The 22,877-nt window shown below is 42.9% G+C and overlaps 1 protein-coding gene across 3 annotated transcripts in view; it reads right to left on the minus strand.

Annotated features, from left to right (window-relative positions):
• Nucleotides 1–5,020: 5,020 nt before the first annotated feature.
• The window catches only part of sytl5 (synaptotagmin-like 5), a 338,284-nt gene continuing 320,427 nt past the window's right edge, over nucleotides 5,021–22,877 (minus strand). For all 3 annotated transcript variants that reach the window (XM_072513889.1, XM_072513890.1, XM_072513891.1), the window contains 5 exons: nucleotides 13,795–13,956; nucleotides 11,797–11,905; nucleotides 9,560–9,695; nucleotides 9,015–9,223; nucleotides 5,021–5,269 (listed from right to left, as the gene is read on the minus strand). In XM_072513889.1, the coding sequence (XP_072369990.1) occupies nucleotides 5,127–5,269; nucleotides 9,015–9,223; nucleotides 9,560–9,695; nucleotides 11,797–11,905; nucleotides 13,795–13,956 (759 nt within the window). In that variant the 3' untranslated portion in view covers nucleotides 5,021–5,126. The remainder of the gene's footprint in view (nucleotides 5,270–9,014; nucleotides 9,224–9,559; nucleotides 9,696–11,796; nucleotides 11,906–13,794; nucleotides 13,957–22,877) is intronic.

Genomic DNA, 22,877 nt, shown 5'->3' on the forward strand with positions numbered 1-22,877 from the left:
ACCCCCGCAGACACGGGGAGAATGTGTGCGCAAACTCCACACTTGACAGACACCCAAGGCCGGAATAGAACCCGGGACCCTGGTGTTGCGAGGCAGCAGTGCTAACCACTGTGCCATTGATGAGGGGGCCAATGGCTGTGGTTTATTTGGATTAAAGAAGGCTTTTGACAAAGTCCCTCAGAGATAAGCTAATCAGAGATTAGCATGTAAAATTAAAGCGCATGGGATTGGGATAGTGGATTGACATGGATAGAAAACTGGTTGGCAGACCGGATACAAAGAGTAGGAATTAACGGGTCTTTTTCAAGTTGGCAGGCAGTGACTAGTGGGATGTCGCAAGGATTGGTGCTGGACCCCGGTTATTCACAATGTATATTAATGATTCAGATGAGGGAACAAAATGTAACATCTCCAAATTTGCAGGTGACATCAAGTTGGGTGGGAGGGTGGGCCGTGAGAAGGATGCAGAGATCCTTCAGTGTGCTTTGGACGAGTTGAGGGAGTGGGAAAATGAATGGCAGAAGCAGTATAATTTGGATAAAAGTGAGGTTGTCCACTTTGGTAGCAAAAACAAGAAGGCAAACTATTATCTGAATGGCCATAAATTAGAGAGGGAATGCGCAACGAGACCTGGGAGTCCTGGTACGCCAGTCACTTAAAGTAAGCATGCAGGTGCAGCAGGCGGTAAAGAAGGCAAATGGTATGCTGGCCTTCATTGTAAGAGTATTCGACTACAGGAGCAGGCATGTCTTGCTGCAATTATATAGGACCTTGGTGAGGCTACACCTGGAATATTGCGTGCGGTTTGGGCCTTCTTGTCTGAGGAAGGATGTTCGTGCTATAGAGTGCAGCGAAGGTTTACCAGATTGATTCCTGATGGCGGGACTGATGTATGAGGGGAGATTAAATCGGTTAGGACTGTATTCGCTGGAGCTCAGAAGAATGAAGGGGAATCTCATAGAAACCTATAAAATTCAAACAGTACTAGACAGGGTAGATGCAAGAAGGATGTTCCTGATGGTAGGGTGTCCAAAACCAGGGGTCACAACCTGAGGATACAAGATAGACCATTTGGGACAGAGATGAGGAGAAATGTCTTCACCCAGAGTGGTGAGCCTGTGGAATATGTTACCCCAGGAAGCAGTTGAGGTTGAAACATTGTATGTTTCATAGAAGCAGTTAGATATAGCACTTGGGTTGAAGGGGATCAAAGGATATGGAGAGAAAGCGGGATTAGGCTACTGAGTTGGATGATCAGCCATGATCATAGAATCATAATGAATGGCGGAGCAGGCTCAAAGGGCCGAATGGCCTCTTGCTCCTATTTTTTATGTTTCTATTAACTGTCGGCTACCACTCATTCACATCTCAAATGCCCATCCATTTCCATTACTTGACCAGCCTTGGGCACTGTTGCCTTTTTTGGCGTCTTATCAACCCAATCCCTTAGTCCCACCTCCTTCAGTCTCATCATGCCCCCCCCCCCCTCCCCCCCCATGAGCCTCAGGGCAACGTACACACCAGCTACGACCCGCATTCCAGAGGCCCCCTTCCCTTGAACCCCCCACCAGAGCTGGACCTGCGGACTGTCCCCTTGGACTCCCTGATTGATTGGTGGATGTAACCAAGTACAGTGAAAAGTATTTTTCTGCGGCTGAGGGAACGTACACAGTATGTACATAGTAGACAAAAGAATAATCAACAAGAGTACATCTACAAACAGTGATTGGTTACAATGCGGAACAAGGGGCCAAACAAAGCAAATACATGAGCAAGAGCAGCACGGGGCGTCATGAATAATGTTCTTACAGGGAACAGATCAGTCCGAGGGAGAGTCGTTGAGTCTAGTAGCTGTGGGGAAGAAGCTGTTCCTATTTTGGATGTGCGGGTCTTCAGACTTCTGTATCTTCTGCCTGATGGAAGCCTGGGTGTGAGTGGTAGCTGATAATGCTGTCTGCCTGCCTGAGACAGTGGGAGGTGTAGACAGAATCAATGGGAGGGTGGCAAGCTTGTGTGATGTGTTGGGCTGAGTTCACCACACTCTGCAGTTTCTTGCGATCTTGGGCTGAGCATTTGCCATACCAAGCTGTGATGCAGCCGGATAGGATGCCCTCTGTGGCACACCTGTAGAAGTTAGTAAGAGTCGATGCAGTCATGCCCAATTTCTTTGGCTTCTGTAGGAAGTAGAGATGTTGTTGGGCTTTTTTGACTGTTGCATCAACATGAGTGGATCAGGACAGACTGTTTGTGATGGTGACCCCCAGGAACTTACTATCGACCATCTCCACTTCAGAGCCATTTTTAGACAGAGGGGGTGTCGTGCTGCGCTTCCTGAAGTCGATGATCAGTTCCTTGGTCTTTCCAATATTTAAAGTGGTTGTTTTCGGTACACCATGCAACTAAGTGATCTATTTCCCTTCTGTAGTCTGATTCATCGTTGTTTGAGATACAACCACCACAGTCGCATCATCCGCAAATTTATAGATTGAATTGGAGTTAAATCTTTCCACACAGTCATGTGTGTGTATAGGGAGTGCAGTAGAGGACTGAGCACACATCCTTGCGGGGCCCTGGTGTTGAGGACTATTGGGGAGGAGGTGCTGTTACCTATCCTGACAGATTGTGGTCTGTTGTCAAGGATCCAGCTGCACAGAGTGGGGTCAAGTCCAAGATTGCAGGGTTTGGTTATCAGTCTTGTCGGGATAATGGTGTTGAAGGCGGAGCTGTAGTCCAAGAACAGCAGTCTGACGTAGGTGTCCTTGTTGCCGAGGTGTTTGAGTGTTGATTGCAGGGCCAGAGAGATAGAATCAGCTGTAAATCAGTACAAGGTGGAGAGGGAGGTCACCTCCTTCCTCCCTCTCGCAGGACATAGTCCCTGGTTCCCGTTTTTGAAAACCAGTAGTAACTCAGGTCCATGTGACATCACGCCTGGTGGGTAGGAAGATTTGACTTTAACTGTGCTATGTGCATTTATAATACACTCAAATTGATGCAAATCAGGCTTTGTGCCCTTTCTGGGCTTGATCACGTCATCTGGGATGGCCGGGGAGTATTGCGATCGGAAATCTCCCCGACACAAATCCCGTTTTGTGTCTCTTACACTATTTTGTAACCATGACGGGATTTGCGCCTGCTAAATCCTGCCTCTGTTCTCTGACTACAGCTGAATTAATTATGAATGTGTAACTTGAGGCGTGTTAGAATTATTGAAACTTAGCAAGAAACAACAGGATGGTTTGTGTGGGAGTTTGCATGGTGAGTCTCGCTTGCGTGGAACATTTACATGGTGAGTCTTCAGTCTTGAAGGGAACAGATAATGTTCAGGAGAATTTCAAAATTCATTGACTTTGATATATGATCTGGTTTCCTCCTAAAATCCCGAGGCGTAATGACCAGAGCAGAGTGTTTCTGGATACTTGATTTTTTTTTTTTTATTGGACAATGTGTTTACAGTGCAGACTGTGGAAAACATACATCATTTCACATACAAATGTTCGATTCTTCATCCTTACATTTGATTACTACCATTACAGGTAGGAAAATAATTTTTGGTTTGCCCTTTATGACTGTTTTAGTACCTGAAAGTTTAGTTTTACCAAAGTACAGTTCTATGATTGTTTGATTTGCATCCAGTTTTAAATGCCACCACTTCTTCTCCAGCTCCTAACAAAAACATGATGAACAATATAAAACCAGGGAGGTGGCTGCAAGAGCAGCGGGATCTGCGTGTGTAGGTGCATAGGTCGTTGAAGGTAGCAGGACAGATGGAGAGAGCAGTTAATAAAGCATATTGTATTCTGGCCGTTATTAATAGGGACATGGAGTACGAGCAAGGAGGTTATGCTGAACTTTTACAAGCCACTAGTTAGACCTCAGCTGGAATATTGTTTACAGTTCGAGGTGCCACGCTACAGGAAGGATATGAACGCATTGGAGAGAGTACAGAAGAGGTTCACAAGAATGGTTCCAGGGATGAGAAACTGCATTTGTGTGGATATATTGGAGAGGTTGGGGCTGCTCTCCTTGGAGAGAAGATTAAAAGGATATTTGACAGAGATGCTCATCATGAGTGGGCAGATCAGAGGAGATAAGGAGGATCTGTTCCTGCATGTAAAAGGTTCAAGAACAAGAGAACACAGATTTAAAGTGATTTGCAAAAGACAAGAAACTTTTTCACGCAGCAAGTGGTTCGGATCAGGAATGCACTGCCTGGAAGTGTGGTGGAGGCAGGTTCAATCGAGGCATTCAACAGGGCGTTGTTTCTATTCAAGTAATCATCCAATGTTCAGGGGTATGGGGGAAAAGCAGGGGAATGGCACTAGGTCATGATGCTCGTTTAAAGAGACAGTGCAGACATGATGAGCCAAATAGCCTCCTTCTGCACCATAACAATTTGGTGTTTCACAAAGTAAGGTTCTGTATATACAGCTTCCTTTCTTTGTCTCACTACCTTTAGCCAGCAGGGAAGTCAGACAGTGATTCATATAGGGCCTTCTCATTCATTCTTGGGATTGGCTGCATTGGTCCAGTTGTCGACCCTTTCAGTGTGAAAATGTGAGCGGCATAGGAAGGCCAAAGGCCAGTGCTTTTGAAATGACCAATCCATGAATGGTGCAGAACTTGCCATTAATTAGAGCCATGTTTTGTTACAGAGATTGGGGAAAGATTTTGTCTGTGCACCACCTGGATTTCATTTACAATTCTGACCTTGCTAGAGTTTTTGAATAGAGAAAATCTTAAACACTTGAGTTCATATTACTGAAATTGCTAACTCAGTTACATCGGAAAATAGGGACAGGCTAATTGTTGGTGGTGTTCAAGACTAGAACCTTGTTGGCGACTTTTCGATATCGTCAAACCACTAAGCATTCCTAATTACTAACCTACGACAGACAAGTTGAATAACTAGAGGAAAATATTTTCTCTTCCCAATTGCTGAACCAGATATTAGATGATCTTGAATGATATTTTTTACAAAAATGAACAGTTTAAAAAATCCCAAGGAAATGATTTACAAAAATTAAAAAGTAAAATTGCTTTATTATTATTATAAAGTAATGTGTTCAGTAATACAGTTGTTTGACAGTGTGTGGTATTTTAGGTTGTATTCTTTCAGTCTGTCGGGCTCAAAATCTGCGCTTTGCCATGCTGCCTCTCAGCATTATTGTGCTCTCCACAAAGATACCTGGGTTTGCTATCATTTGAAGCCAGATATGTTGTTCCTCCCCTTGAGAATCCATCCAATCAACTTCATTCCCATAGCTACGACCTGTTTAAAAAAACACAATTATGTGACAATATTAAGCAGAGATATTGCTGGTATGGCACTTAACTAGGCATTTTCTGTTAAGCATTTATCAGCTAAATAGAGAGGCGGTGCTCAGGCCAAAAGTCTACAATACACTAGTGGATTTTTGTGCAAAATGACAAAAAACATATTAACGTTATACTTTGCCTTAAGAAGGAATCTGAAGTCTGCACTAATCTGTGTGGAATTTAGTAGTGCTGTGAATGGAGAGCCTGTCCCCGCACAGGGAACCCATTCACGGAGAGCTGCTTCTTGGACTGATTTTTCTGCAAGGGCATGGTCTAAATAAGTTAACGAACTGAACGAAATATAATCTGAAACTAAGGTATTTAATCTAAACAAAGGAAACTACACAGGTATGAGGGACAAATTGGCTGAGGTAGACTGGGGAACTACATTAAAAGCTATGATGGTAGACAGGCAATGGAATTTGTAACAAATGTGCATTACTTTCAGGTGCAAAAAAACAGAATAAGGGATAGGCCACAGTAGATAAGGAGGAATTTATTTAGTCAGAGGGTGGTGAATCTTTGGAATTCTCTACCCCAGAGGGCTGTGAGTATGTTCAAAGCAGAGGTCAATAGATAACAATGACATTAGGAGTTTCAGCAATAGTGCAGGAAGATGGCATTGGGGTAAAAAAATCAGCCGTGATCTAATAATAATAATCTTTATTGTCACAAGTAGTAGGCTTACATGAACACTGTAATGAAGTTACTGTGAAAAGCCACAGGTCGCCATATTCCGGCGCCTGTTCGGGTACACGGGGAGAATTTAGAATATCCAATTCACCTAACAGCACGTCTTTCGGGACTTGTGGGAGGAAACTGGAGCACCCGGAGAAAACCCACGCAGACACGGGGAGAACGTGCAGACTCCACACAGAGTGACCAAGCCGGGAATCGAACCTGGGACTGGTCAAGGATAGGAGAGTGGTCTGTGAATGAGACAGTCTTTGTTTTTGTCCAACAGTTCTGCTGAGGCTCTTTCAGCTTGTTTGAATGAGAGTGGGGTTGCAGGATTAATGAGCTGACTGACCATGAGTACAGGAAGCTTTCAAGTGGATGGGACAAAAAGGAATGTAGTGATAGAATGGGACTGTACAATGAGGGGATTGACGCTTTCCTGTGGCAAAGAGCGAGAATGCAGAAGGCTGCCAGGGTTCGGGACATCTGCTCAGGGCTGGAGAGGATATTCCAGTGGGAGGATCCGAGTCATTGTGGTTCATGTAGGTACTAATGACAGGTAGAACTGGAACAAGGATCTAAGCACCAAATTAAGAACCCCAAAGATAATAATCTCAGGATTATTAACTAAGCAATGTGCAAATTGGCACAGGACAAATAATTAGAGAAATGAATATGTGGCTCAAAGACTGATATGAGAGAAGTGGGTCTGGTTCGTGGGATACTGGCAACAGTATTAAGGAAAGTGGCATCTGTACCGTTGGGATGGTTCACACCTGAACCATACTGGGACCAGCATTCTAGCAAATTGCATAACAGGGAAGGAAAGAAAATTTTAAACTAAAGGCAATCAAATTTGGGAAGATGTGGTAAATCAAAGAGCAGAGACAAGGAATGAAAGCCCCACAATGGGAAACCCCATTGACCCAGCGGGTCGGGGCAGAAATGTGGTGTGGCAGGGCGGAGAATCCAGCTCCATGATTTTTTAAAATAAATTTAGAGTACCCAATTATTATTCTTTTCCAATTAAGGGGCAATTTAGCGTGGCCAATCCACCTAAGCAGCACATCTTTGGTTTGTGGAGGTGAAACCCACGCAGACACAGGGAGAATGTAGGAAAATCATGTTTAACCAATTTCTTGGAGTTTTTTGAAGCAGCCACATGCATTGTGGATAAAATGGATATACTATACCGATTTCCAGAAGCCAATCAAAGGTTACTGCAGAAAATAAAAGCTCATGGTGTAGGGGGTAACATATTGATATGGAGTGAAGATTGGCTAGCTAACAGGAAAGAGTGGGCATAAGTGTTTTTTTTCTCCCATTTAGCAGGATGTAACCAGTGGCGTGCCATACTGGGGCCTCAATATTTTACAAATTATATAAACTTTGCTTCTGCTTTTACCAAATTAAAAGATGGTGACAATGGCCAAGTTGAAAATATGGGTGTTGAACAACCAAGTAGTATAGTGATAAAGAAAAGGTCCTCAAAAGGCTGGCAGCACTCCAGGTAGAGAAGTCGCCAGGCCCGGATGGGATGCACCCTAGATTGCTGAGAGGCAAGGGAGCATATTGCATAACCGTTGACAGAAATTTTCCAGGCCTCTCAGAACATGGATTAGTCCCGGGGGATTGGAGGATTGCAAATGTAATGCCATTGTTTACAGAAGGGGCAAAGGATAACCCAGGAAACTACAGACTTATCAGCTTGACATCAATAGTAGGAAAATGGATGGAGGCTATAATACAGGATATAATAAATATACACTTAGAGAAAAATATGTTAATACTTGACCGTCAACATGGCTTTGTCAAAGGCAGGTCATGTCAGACAAATTTAATTGAGTTCTTTGACAAAGTGACACAAGCAGTGGATGAAGGTAGTGCCGTGGATGGACTTTCAGAAAGCATTTGATATAGTGCCACATGGCAGATTGGTTAGCAAATTAAAAATGTTTGGGATTGATGGTCCTTGGCAGCATGGATTAAAGTTGGCTAAGAGATAGGAAACAGAGGGCAGGTATGGTTGGGCATTTCTCAGACTGGAGACAAGTTGAAAGTGGCCCTCCCCAGGGTGCAGTGTTGGGACCCTTGCTTTTTCTGATTTATATAAATGATTTAGAAGTGGGTATTGTGGGCAAAATCTCTAAATTTGCAGATGAATTAGGCTAGGGTGAATAGTGAATTGTGAGGGTGATGCTGAGCAACTTCAGGGGGACATTGACAAATTGGCCAAATGTGCAGACACCAGCAAAACGTGAGGTAGTGCATTTTGGTAGAAGAAACATGGGGAGACAATATAGGCCCAATGGTACAACTTTGAGGGGAGTACAGGAGCAGAGGGACCTCGGGGTTTAACTGCATAATTCTCTTAAGATGGCCAGGCAAATTGAAACAGTTGTTAAGAAGGCTTTGAATTGTACATGCATGTCTACTTCCATGTAGATTGATTTTATGCTGACTGGATCTATCATTTCTGTATATTTCAACACACAACACTTCACAGCTGGAACATGAGCATCATTCACAGGAGTATAGACTGATTCAAACTACTCGTAAGAGCTTTGTCTTAACATAAAAAGCACTCTGAATCTGCCCTTAACCACCAATCTTGCATGGTCCCTTACCCTGACAGAAAAAGGTTTTGTTATCGCTCTCAAAAATTGTATTATCTTTTCCAGAAACTTCATCACTTACTTGACTGAAGCGCTGCAGAGCTGCTCATATTCGTGGAACTATACCCCAGTTTGGGCAGATAGGAGGTGGTTTCTCCAATTGCTAAGTTACTCCAATAAACAAAACTTGTGGCAGTTTTATAATTGCAGGAAGAAACCATATTGCCTTGTTTAATAGCATCAAAAGAGCTGCATAAATAAATCTGATAAACAAGTATCATTGCTATCATTTCTACATGGCTTGAATTGGACCGAGATTGACCTTTCTCCTATTATTCAGAAAATTAGTTATTGTGGAAAAATCATGGACAAACGGTTATGGGTATGAAGAAATAATTGAATTACCATTGCCATGGCCGAGCCGGGTACCGCCTAGAAAAACATTACTGGAAAGTGTTTCTTTGTCCCAGACTGTTAGTTCTAAAGAGACATTTTGTAGATCGGAAAGGTGTAGGCCGCTGTAGGTGAATGGGTAGTTCCACTGGGGGTTTACACTCTTTTTAAAGATAGGTGTTTTGTACTTAGAAACTTTGTTGTCGTCAGGAAGCAAGTATCTGATTTGAAACAAATAATAAGTAACAAGAAGTTAACATTTTAGTTCAGGAACAACAAGATCATCACATTTTAGTGCAGGTACAGAGAAAAATGTAATTCATTCCACATCTGGACCTGACCCAATATGCCTTCTATTATGAAATATTTCTATAAACTATAGACAAAGCTGATAAGAAGATAGCTAATATACAATAAAATAATAGGAGCTCCCTAAATAAGAATTTTAGTATCCCTGTTAATTATTTACAACTATTTAACTTAATTATATTTTTGGTCACAGATTATTTGCATTTGATGCCTTAAGGAACACATGATGCTAAATGTTATAAACTTACCCTTTTACGAAGGTATCTGAAACACCTCCTGTTTTTACCGCAGTTAAATTTTTTGCTTCCTTAATGAGCACCTCCAATACTCCACCACTCGATGCCGGGGCAGAGCTTTTCTTTCCCCCAATGAAACTTCTTTTAGCTGTGTGGAATGAGAACGTTTATATTATTTTTAAGCTCATATCCAATAAACAATTCCATTTGGAAACAATTTATTGTTAAATGCCTTGATCTACATTTCTATCCAAACATAAATTATGTTACAGGCCACAAAAGAAAAGTGAGAGCTGGTGCACTATAGTTGCATTTTTTAAATACTGAAGCTGTCCCCAAACTATTAAAGTGTCACCACAGCAAAGTAAACATCGGCAGGATGAACTTTGTGACAGTTGTTATTGAGATATCAAACTGGACATAAGGCATTACTTACATGTCATAAAGATACAAGTGACCAGAGACTCATATGTATTTGGTTATGGAGTTTGATTATTATGTTTGCTTTCTTTACAGATGGAGAGGATGATGTCTGTTGTTAGTTTCTCACTACCTGAGCATCATGAACTGGTTATTCCAACTCAATTATCCTGCTAGCTTGAGATAGAAGTATGGAAAAATGCAGTATAAAGTGTCCTTAAGTGGAGCTTGTTTAAAAATAAACTATCTTGCATGCAAGTGATAGCAATTAGAAGAATACATAGAATTTAGAACATGGAATCAGGCCATTTATGGGCAGCACGGTAGCATTGTGGATAGCACAAATGCTCCACAGCTCCAGGGTCCCAGGTTCGATTCCGGCTTGGGTCACTGTCTGTGCGGAGTCTGCACATCCTCCCCGTGTGTGCGTGGGTTTCCTCCGGGTGCTCCGGTTTCCTCCCACAGTCCAAAGATGTGCGGGTTAGGTGGATTGGCCATGCTAAATTGCCCATAGTGTCCAAAATTGTTGGGTGGGGTTACTGGGTTATGGGGATAGGGTGGAGGTGTGGACCTTGGGTGGGGTGCTCTTTCCAAGAGCCGGTGCAGACTCGATGGGCCGAATAGCCTCCCTCTGCACTGTAAATTCTATGATTCTATGATTTATTCCAACTAGTTCATGTTGGCATTTACTTTCCACATCAGAAAGTATTTGCATGGTCTGTTCTTGTTCCTTTATCCTTCATCCAGCAATTCAATTTATTATTTAATGGTAACATAGCTTAACACTAATTTCATACTGCATTCTCTAATATAAAAATTGGTTCTGCCCTTATAAAGGGTATGTAATCAGTGATATGCACATGGTGCAGGCTTGGACTGAGTGGCTTGAGACTTGCCTTATATATAGCCTTGGGCCAGGAGCCTAATTTCAATAATTTGGTGAGTTGCCAGCACCAATTGTAACTCCAGAGGCAAATTTCCATTGCAAGGGATTAATTTTGCATTGTTTATTTTGCTAGCATTGAATCTTGGGTAGAAAGAGAAAGGAATGACAATGGGAGAGGATTCAATTGAATGCATGTAGCACTACTCAGAAGTGCTGTGGAACCAGGGGGAGTTCTCATGTTACCTCCTGGCTCCTTGTCAAATTATTCTGTATATATTTGAACAATCCTTTACTGTTCCTGAGATTTCTCAAATCTTGGCAATGTTTCTCTTGGTTTTTCTTTTCTTTTTGTTTCACCTATCTTATCCTGGTCTCTACAGTTATCCATACTTCCAGACACCTATCAGATTAATTTTACACTCTGAAACCACCTATTTGTCCTAATATACCATTTTTGTCTCCAGATATGAGCTCCAATTTTGCTTTGGTCAGAATGAATTTTGATTGTAGCCACAATTCTTTCAATTCTTGCACTAGCCTGTAGATTTCCCAACCATGATTAACTTGCATTGTACCCATTATAACTTCAATTCACACTAATTTAAAGTTTGCTTTTTTAAAAATCCAGTAATACAAGCTGCTCTCGCATTTCATAAGGCCTTAGCCCAAGTTTTCACGAGAGCTGATCTTGTGGAAACTGCTGAGACCAACTGACGATCGGTCTTCCCAGTGAAGTCTGGCAGTTTTACACTCAGTGGCCATTGTTGCAAGAACAGTGTTTCTATGAAGCAGCATCACACGTGAGAATAGAAACTTTTTAATTTAATGATGTTATAATTATGCTTGGCGCTGCAACATATTCCCGACTGTGTTGCAAGTAATCCGTCCAATCAGAACTCTGTATTCCACACAGAGCAGACGCAATACATGTAAATTCACTTACCTTTTCCATGTTCTGCTGGCAGGGCTAGTGTTTGACCAAATGGGGTATATCGCAAAGAAACTGTTAATTCTCCTTTATACTGTAAAACATTATCTCCCGCAGTCTCAATCTATGAACAAGCAAAAGACAAGTAATTATGTGAGAACTGCATTAAAATCCACCCACCTATTGACTGCACTTGTAGCCATAGATTTTTAATTATATCTCAATTGAAGTAATCTAGCATTTGTATTTTGTGCCGTATTGATGAAAGAAACAATTGAAAACCAATGAATCTTGGAAAGGTTTTTTGACTCCACCACAACATCCCAAAAATCCAGGTGCCAATACAGTTTGCATTTGAACTCAATACTAATATCTAACATTAGTTGTGGACAATATTTGCTTATAGGCAGTTATGTGAACAGCCATGGTGTGATGTGTACCATGACATGAGTGAGTTGCAGAAGAACAAACAGATGACACTGTAAGCTCTGCACCTCCCTGCATCCCATCCACATCCAGCCATTGAATTAACTGTTGCATGGTTTATGGCATGTGCCTGTGCCATGATCTGGAGGACGGTAGTACTCAGATATCTTATCATCTGTGTGCAGCTCACCATACTACTGGTGAGAAGTCCCTGTTTCCTGCTTTCCACCTATTAAAGGCTCAAACATTTGTTAATGACGAAGAAGTGACTTCCATTTTGAGTGACGGGAAAGATACAATTTAGTTCCAAAGAATGATATTGCTTCTAATTCATGTTAAAATAACCGTAAGCATTTCTTAACTGAGATTGGAACTAAGGCATATTTCGGATGGGAGAAATCGAGTATGCAGAATGATGTGCTGCACCTGATCTGCGTAATACTGATTTTGTGTTCCATTACCCGGCACAGGCATCCTTCACCTCAAGGAGCACAAAACTCAGCCTCACTGTTTTAAAATCAGCATTGCAAAATCATGGATCTAATATTTTTTATTAAATATTATTTCAATCAAAGTCAGTAATGATTGTTAATTGTGGAATGGCGATCATTTGTTTCAGTTCAGTTATACAGCATCGTCTGTGTTAAGCAATGGAAAGTTTAGTATCGACAAAAAGTGTGCATTAGGATCATCTGGAGCTCTCATGCCAAATAGATGGTGAATAAATTGTGATTATATAACATTTTCCTCAAATCCAAAAATGCATAAATATATATTGCAGACAGAAAGACACATTTTCCATTTCAAATGGGGCATGTTAAGATTTGAAATTAATACTTCAAATATCCCTAAGTAGGTGGAGTACTGGAGGATTGGGGGCCGGTTTAGCTCAATTGGCTAGACAGCTGGTTCATGATGCAGAGCGAGGCCAACAGTGCGGGTTCACTCCCCGTACCGGCGGAGGTTATTCATTAAGACCCCGCCTTCTCAACCTTGCCCCTCGCCTGAGGTGTGGTGACCCTCAGGTTAAATCACCACCAGTCAGCTCTCCCCTCTCAAAGGGGAAAGCAGCCTATGGTCACCTGGGACTGTGGCAACTTTATCTTTACTGAAGGATTGCAATTACTGTATCCCAGTATGAGTCTGCCAAGAAGGGAGAAGTGAAGAAAAAGGTTAATCATTAATATTTTAAAAGAATATACTCCTTAGCAAGTTTGTTGAAGTTGTTCCATCTCAGAACATTTTAGGAATCCATCAAATGATCACCAATGGTGGTATTGATCACTGTAGGAATCGCTACACAATTTAAAGGTGACTACAGGGTTTTCATATACTATTGACATTTCCTTTGATGAGGTCAAGACTTCCTTTTTTTAAATTGCTTACTCTCCTTCCAGCTGGGTACCACTACAAAATGCATCATCACAGCTGAGCAGGCAGGTAGGCGAGTGACCATAGCCTAAGCCTCTGCCAATTTCCCTCCGAAACCTGCCAATAGCTATTAACCTGATGCAATTGTTCCTCCTGATTTTTCTCACTATTTACAATGGAAACTCTTTAATGCAACCTATTTTTTTCAAAGCTCACCTTTGGCTGCAGTAGAAACCAATCCTCAATTTTATTTTCCAAATCCCAGGAATCAAATGGTATCTCCACTTCACCCAAGAAACTGTTCCGTCCAAACCTGTCATAGTGCCAGACCGATAGCTGTAGAGTTCTCGTCTCCAGTTGTGAGTGACTGATGACATACTGCAAGAACGAATACAAAAGTGATAATTTACTGAGGCACTCTGCCATCGCTAAGCATTCTGCTCGACCAATACTTTGCCGTCATTTAATAGTAATTAACATCAGGAGCAGGGGTGAGCCATGTGGCCCTTGAGTCTCTCTGACATTTAGCAAGATAATTTTCTCACCCAATCCAAATATCCCTCCATAGCCGTTGAGTCCAAAAATCTAGCAATCTCAGCCATGAATGCACTCAATGACAATCAAACTGAAATGTTCATCTGAAAATGTGTCCTTAAGCCTCATCATTAAAATACTCCTTCGAATACATGTACAATCAAAGAATGGTTACAGCACAGAGGATGGCTGCCATATTGGTGCTTGTTCTCTGATGGAGCCATTGGAACCACTGGTCCCACTCCTCTGCCTTCTCTTCATAATCCTGCACATTCTTACTTTCAGATCATAATCCAATTTCCTCTTGAACACGTCGATTGAACCTGCCTCCACCACAATCTCAGGCAGTGTTTTCCAGGTCTAAATCACTCTCTGCATAAAAATGTTTACCCCATTACTTCTTTAACCAATAACCTAAAATGGCAGCTGCCATTTGATCCCTTCACCAATGGCAAGTTGCTCCTGATCTATTCTGTCGACCCTCAAAGAACAAAGAACATTACAGCACAGGAACATGTTTTAGGCCCACCAAACCTGCGCCAATACAGATTCCTTATTTAGACTTTCTACTTATTGCCTAAACGAACTGTATCCCTCCATTCCTCGCCCGTTCACGTGTCTATAAAGATACATCTTAAATATTGCTATCATGCCGGCCTCCACCACCTCCACTGGCAACACATTCCAGGCACCCACCACCCTCTGTGTGAAAAACTTTCCCCGCACATCTCCCCTAAAGATTTTGTCTCTCACTTTGAACCTGTGCCTCCTTCTAATTAAGTCTTCCACCCTGGGTAAAAAGCTTCTGACTATTCACCCTACCTATACCTCGTAATTTTGTAGACCTCAATCAGGTCTCCCCTCAGCCTCCGTCTTTCCAAAGAAAACAACCCGGGTTTATTCAACCTCTCCTCAAAGCTAACACGCTCCAGACCAGGCAACATCCTGGTAAACATTCTTTGCACTCTCTCCAAAGCATCCATGTCCTTCTGGTAGTGTAGTGACCAGAACTGGGTGGCACGGTAGCACAGTGGTTAGCACTGTTGCTTCACAGTGCCAGGATCCCAGGTTTGATTTCCGGCTTGGATCACTGTCTGTGCGGAGTCTGCACGTTCCCCCCGTGTCCGCATAGGTTTCGTCCTGTTTCCTCCCACAAGTCTCGAAAGACGTGCTGTTAGGTGAACTGGACATTCTGAATTCTCCCTGTGTACCTGAACAGGTGCCGGTCTGTGGCGACTGGGGGATTTTCACAGTAACATCATTGCAGTGTTAATGTAAGCCTACTTGTGACAATAATAAGGATTATTAGAAATGTGCCTCACTAAAGTTTTATACAACTGTAACATGACCTGCCCACTCTTGTACTAAATGCCCTGGCCGATGAAGGCAAGCATGCCGTATGCCTTCTTGACCACTTATCCACCTGCATTGCCACTTTCATGGAACTATGGACCTGAACGTCCAGATCTCTCTGTATGTCAATGCTCTGAAGGGTTCTGCCATTTATTGTATAATTCACATCTGAATTTGATATTCTAAAATGCATCACCTCGCATTTGTTGGGATTGAACTCCATCTCCCATTTCTCTGCCAACTCTCCAATCGATCTATATTCTGCTGTATTCTCTGACAGTCCCCTTCACTATATGCAACTCCACCTGTCCATTTGAATATTCCAATTTGAATATCTCTAGCAAATCTCCTTTCAATCTTTTCATCTCCAAAGAGAACAATTCCAACTTCTCCCATCTATCTATGAAACTGATGTTCTTCATCCTGGAACCATTCTCATGGAATCTTTTCTGCACTCTCTCTAATGCCATTACTTCCAAATGATAACAAAACTCCAGATGAGGTCAAACCAATGTTTTATATAGATTTTACATAACTTCCTTGCTTTTGTACTCCATACCCCTATTCGATAAAGGCGAGAATGCCTTGGCTTTATTAACTGCTCTCTCGCCATGCCCTATCACCTTCAGTGATTTATGAGCATATTATGGAATCATTTGCAAGCTATTACAACATGGGAGAAAAGTCTGGCTGACGGAGCATATGCAAGATCCGTATTTGATCAAACACATCGCTAATAAAAAAGCTTTACATATTCGTGCACCACCATGCAATGTTTCATTTCTACTTTTTAATGTATGACACAGAAACACTCTCCATGATCAGAAAATACCAGAATTACACTGTCTGTAGCCTTTTAATTGATTTTCCTTAAATAGCGCCCCAGTTCCTGATTTGGATTCTCCGTTCCAGAGACTAAGTGTTGACACCAGGACAGGATTCGTGGACTTTCATGACAGCAAAACTGGCGCTGAACCTGGATCGATTCAGCGACTGTGGAGGGCTAACTCCGAGGAGTGTCACGTCGAACACAATCGATTCCAATGAAAAACGGTGCGGGATTCGCCGGGTCTGTGATTGACACCCAGGAGGCTGACAAGCTGCAGCCGCATATATACATTACAATCCCCTCACACACTCATCCCAGCCAACAAAGTGGCCCCTGATGGGTCAGATAGAGCCAGAGGTACGTAGGGGAGTGCCGTGGGGAACACCTATACGACCCCTGGCCCTAGGCTGTTAGCGGTATGTGCAGCTGCATGGTTGTCTTTCCGGCTGTGTCAATGGTGTTCCGTGCCCGTCCACCACAGCCCACCTCCTGGCCATCTCTCGCTACTTCCCCCAGCCCTGGCAGAAGACCCCGCCAGCAGCAGAACTGTCAGCAAACTATGGCGATGCCGGGACACTTTGCGTCCCCCCACTCTCCCTCAGCAGCCATGATACCGGTTTCATGATCTTTAAAAGCACAAGCAAACCACGTAGGGAACTTGGCTCATCGGAGGCAGAAAATCGCGGAGACCTAGAGAATACCAGGTCAGGCCCGCTAATGACATGCAAACGGTGTTTACTGTATGTGCATTCCAGACCGTATTGACGCCGTTGTCGAGGTGTGGGAGAATTGCGATTTAGCATCAAATCACACCACCGTGAATTTGGCATCGGAACTGTTATGGGCCAGGGCTTAGAAACTCAAAAGTATATTATGGAGTCCACCTGACCTAAAACCTTTATGTTGAATTTGGCTAGGGTAAGCACAGGTGTCTATCCTTCAGGTGTTATTCATCAGTCTTCTCACACACTTTAATCAAACAAACTTTATTCTAAGAACTTAGTTAACATTTATGTGTAAACACAGCAAGTATTGTTATCAAATCCAAATATTAAATACACCACACTGCTACAGTAATCTATGTAATACACTTAATGAATTCCCCCTTAACTGTTCCAATTCAAAAACAAAATCCCATAAACCAAAAATCCTTTTTCAAGGCCGTGGCCCAGCACTCTGCATTCTCACTTGAATAAGACTGGCTTTTCCTGAGATTCTGACCCCGTCTCACCAGCAGATTTAAACCCTTCCGGAAAGCAAACTATACGCCACATTTCTCCCTCACCCCGCTGGCGGGATTCTCCATTACACCGGCCAGTAATGAGGTTTCCCGTTGTGGGGCAGCCTCACGCCGTCAGGAAACCCCGGGCTGCCAGCAAAATGGAGCATCCTGCAGGCGGAGAATCCCGCCCAATATCTTTTAAGTTACCAAAACAGGTAACTATAATCAATGGGCTTTTTTTCTAGAACAACTCTTTAAAATGAAAATAGAGAGAGACAGGCCAAAATACTTATTTTCGCTGTCTGCAGTCCACAGCGGTCAAAACTGAAAGCGAAATTAAAACAAACCTCAGCCACAGCTTAGCTCCACCCACAAAATTACATCACTGAAGCCATGTGATAAGACAAAACCTTTCTTAAAGGGACACTCACATAAACCCCCCCCCCCCCCCAAGAAGAAAAAAAAACCCATCAACTTCAAAGATGGTTTCATTTTTCACTTGCACAATCCTAACATTTGACACTAAACATACATTTTTAAAATCTCAATACAGGCAAACATGTATAATATTACAGTCCATTTTAGTTCTTTGTTTTCCACCATCGAACCTGCTTCTCTTCATCACATTTGTGGCAAAGCATCGGCTATCACGTTTTCTTATCCTGCCACGTGTATAAGTTTTAAATTAAATGGCTGTAATAATAAACTCCATCAAAACAGTCTGCCATTTTTATTCTTGAATTTCTCCAAAAACGTCAATGGATTATGATAAGTACATATAATTGCTGCAGACGAATTGCTGGTAACATAAATGTTAAAATGTTGCAAAGCCAGCACCAAGCTCAAAGTTTCCTTTTCAATTGTTGAATACTTCCTCTGGTGATCCTTTAATTTTTGGAAAAATACCCAAAAGGCCGCTCTATTCCTTCGTCGTCTTCCTGCAAGAGCACAGCACCTACGCCCACATCACTCGCATTGATAGCCACCTTGAATGGTTTTGTGTAATTTGGGGTTGTCAACACAGGAGCAGTGGTTAACCCAGCCTTCAGGCCATCAAATGCCTGTTGATACTTCACTGTCAACTGAAATTTGCTACACTTCTTCAGCCAGTCCATCAGTGAAGCAACCATGCTGCTAAAATTCGGCACACATTTATGGTAAAAACCACTCATGCCAAGAAATCTCATTATTTCCCTTTGTGTCGAGGATGTTGGAAACTCCCCAATAACTTTTGTTTTCACATCTCGGGGACCATTTGTCCATATCCAATTGTATGGCTAAGGAACGCGACTTGGGCTTTTCCAAACTCACTTTTGGCTAGTTTTACCACCAAACCTGTCTCCTGAAGTGATCGAACAACTCCCATCAAATGCTTCAAATGTTCTTCCCACGTCTGACTAAAAATCATCAGATCGTCGATGTATACCGCACAATTGGGTAATCCTGAAACTACTTTGTTAGTTAACCGTTGAAATGTGGCTGGGGCGTTTTTCATGCCAAATGGCATAACTTTAAATTGGTATATACCATTTGGAAACACAAAAGCTGAAATCTCCTTCGCCCTTTTGGATAAACGTTAAGTAAATTCAGTTTGGAGATAAAAGCTGATTGTCTCACCTTCTCAATGCAGTCCTCTATAGGATAGGATAAGAGTCTGTTCTTGTAACTGCATTAACCTTTCTATAGTCCACACACAATCGTTGGATACCATCCGGTTTTGGTACCATCACTATGGGTGAGCTCCATTGGCTGCAACCCACTTCATCTATATTCTATATATATATAATTATGCCATTTTTAAGCATACTTTAAATTTCTTTTTGACCTGTGCCAATTTTAGAGGGTTAAGTCTATATGAATGTTGTTTACTTGGAACAGCTTTTCCCACATCTACATCATGTATAACGATTTTAGTACTTCCCAACCTGTTTCCACAAACTTGCCCATGTGATATTAATAACAGTTTCAGGTCAGTTTATTTTTCCTCTGGAAGGTAACTCAATAATTTATCCCAATTTTTAAGAACATCCCTGTTATCCAATTTCATTTGAGGAATGTCAAATTCAAAGTCATCTGGATTTGGTTCTTCACTTTGAGTTAGAATCACTAAAACCTCCTCCTTTTGCTCTCCATCCCTTTCAAAAAACCTTTTAAGCATATTCACATGACACACTCGGCGGGTTTCCCTTTTATCTGGCGTTCTTACCAAATAATTCACCTCACTCAATTTCCTTTCAATCTGATAAGGTCCACAAAACCTTGCTTTTAAAGGTTCACCTACCACTGGTAACAATACGAAAACTTTATCTCCACTGGCAAAACTACAAACTTTTACTTTCTTGACCATTACGTTTCATCACAATTGCCCTTCGTGTTGGGTGGGGTTACTGGGTTGTGGGGATAGTGTGGAGGTGCTGACCTTGGGTGGGGTGCTCTTTCCAAGAGCCGGTGCAGACTCAATGGGCCAAATGGCCTCCTTCTGCACTGTAAATTCTATGATAATCTATGATAATCACATGCTGTGCAACTATTAAACTTAGTCTAGCCAATTCACCTGCTCTATTTAATCGTTCCCTAAAATTTGACAGGTAATCCAATAATGTAGTTTCAGACTGCTCACTCACCAATGTCTTCTTAATCAATTTACCCCTCTTACCTCATGCCCAAAAATTAGTTCAAAAGAACATAGAACATACAGTGTAGAAGGAGGCCATTCGGCCCATCGAGTCTGCACCGACACACTTAAGCCCTCAATTGCACCCTATCCCCGTAACCCAATAACCCCTCCTAACCTTTTTTTTGGTCACTAAGGGCAATTTATCATGGCCAATCCACCTAACCTGCACGTCTTTGGACTGTGGGAGGAAACTGGAGCAAACCCACGCACGCACGCGGAGAATGTGCACTCTGCACAGACAGTGACCCAGCGGGGAATCAAACCTGGGACCCTGGCGCTGTGAAGCCACAGTGCTTTCCACTTCTGCTACCGTGCTGCCCATATAAGGTCTGAATTTGGTTGACTCATTAGGTGCATTCCTAACTGCAAACAATACGATTGGAATTCCTTTCTCCCAATCCTCTGGATAATCTTGACAATAAGCCCTCAACATTATCTTTAATGTTTGATGCCACCTTTCTAATGCTCCCTGCGATTTTGGATGGTACGCAGTTGATTTAAATTGTTTTACTCTTAAGCTATCCATAACAATCCATAATTTAGCATGGCCAATCCACCTACCCTGCACATCTTTGGGTTGTGGGGGTGAGACCCACACAGACATGAGGAAAATGTGCACACTCCATACAGACAGTGACCCGGGGCCAGGATCGAACCTGGGTCCTCGCTGCTGGGAGGCAGCAGTGCTAACCACTGCAACACTGTGTCATCCTACAAGTGCTCATTGAAATACTTATTGAATGTTGTGAGGGTTCCCGCCTTTACCACTCAGTGAGTTCCAGAGAATTCCAGATTCCAACCACCCTGTGGGTGAAAAAGGTTTTCCTCACATGTTCTCTAAATCTCCTGCCTCTACCTTAAATCTATGGCCCCTGGTTATTGACCACTTTATCTACCTGTTCAGCTACCTTGAAGGATCTATGGACATGCACACCAAGGCTCCTCTGATCCTCTGTACTTCCGAGGGTCTGGCCATATTTCCTTGCCTCGTTAGCCCTCTGAAAATGCATTTCCTCAAAGGTTTCAGGGTTAAATATAATTTGCCACTGTTCTGCCCATCTAACCAACCTGTCTAAAATGTCCTATAATTTAAGGCTTTCCCCCTCATTATTTATCACACCACCAATTTTTGTGCCATCTGCGAACTTACTGATCATATCTCCTACATTCACATCCAGATCATTAATATACAGGACAAACAGCAAGAGACCCAGCATCAATCCCTGCAGAACACCACTGGACACAGGCTTCCAATCAATATGTAACTGGTATTGCTGGAGTTTAAAATTCTTGTTTGAGACTCATTTATGTTGTTTTCAAACTTAATATGGAATTCCATTGTATTTTCCCCGAGTGGATCTTTTTCGATGAGGCGACTTATTAATCCTGCCTCACTATAATAATAGTATGTCTAAAATAGCTTTGTCCTAGTTGGTTCCACAATGCATTCTTCTGTCATGAAAATATTATTACACTAGTATTACGTACATTTGTTATGGGCCAGGGTTTATATCATAGAATATCATAGAATTTACAGTGCAGAAGGAGGCCATTCAGCCCATCGAGTCTGCACCGGCTCTTGGAAAGAGCACCCTACCCAAGGTCAACACCGCCACCCTATCCCCATAACCCAGTAACCCCACCCAACACTAAGGGCAATTTATCAGGGCCAATCCACCTAACCTGCACATCTTTGGACTGTGGGAGAAAACCGGAGCACCCGGAGGAAACCCACGCACACACGGGAAGAACGTGCAGACTCCACACAGACAGTGACCCAAGCCGGGAATCGAACCTGAGACCCTGGAGCTGTGAAGCAATTGTGCTAATCACCAGGCTACCGTGCTGCCCATTTAGCGAACCCCAAAGTGTATCATGGAGTTCATCTGACCCACAACTTTTAATAGATTGTGGTATGGGGAGCACATGGCCCACTCTACAGGTGTGGTACAGCAGAAATGGAAAAGTATTTTTTAAAGCAAAACAATGTTTATTCTATGAACTCAAGTTAACCTTTTTAAAACATACAGTGAACATCATCTTAGCAACCATCAATTCAAATACAACCCCCAAAGAATACAACACTAAGTAATCCTTAATAACTTCCCAAACAACATCCAGAAGACAAAAGAAACACCTTTTAACAGAAGCACATCAGGTTTACATTCACTACTGAAAACATTTATAATTCCGAATTCACCAAATGATCAAGAGATAGGACGGGATTCTCTGAACTCCCGCCGGCGTAAATTAGAGTAGGTACTTACCGGCGGGACCTGGCTGTGCAGGCGGCCTCTGGGGGAGGGGGATGGCGCAGGGGGATCAGGCCCCGGAAGGTGCCCCCACGGTGGCCTGGCCCACGATCGGGGCCCACTGATCTGCGGGCGGGCCTATGCCATGGGGGCACTCTATTCCTCCACGTTGGCTGCTGTGGACCACCGCGATGGCCGATGCAGAGATTAACCCGCCCTGTGCATGCGCTGGGATGCCGCCAGCACACGCTGGCGCTCCCGCGCATGCACCAACTCGCGCAAACCAATCTGGCGCTGCCCTAGCTCCTGAAGGTGCGGATGATTCGGGGCGGCCCGGCGCCAGAGTGATTCACGCCACTCCTCGGCGCTGGGACCGCCCGCCCCGCCAGGTAGGGGAGAATGCCGTCCATAGTCTTTTCATGGCAGAAAGAT

This window comes from Scyliorhinus torazame, chromosome 8, assembly GCF_047496885.1.
Source record: "Scyliorhinus torazame isolate Kashiwa2021f chromosome 8, sScyTor2.1, whole genome shotgun sequence".
Classification (NCBI taxonomy): domain Eukaryota; kingdom Metazoa; phylum Chordata; class Chondrichthyes; order Carcharhiniformes; family Scyliorhinidae; genus Scyliorhinus; species Scyliorhinus torazame.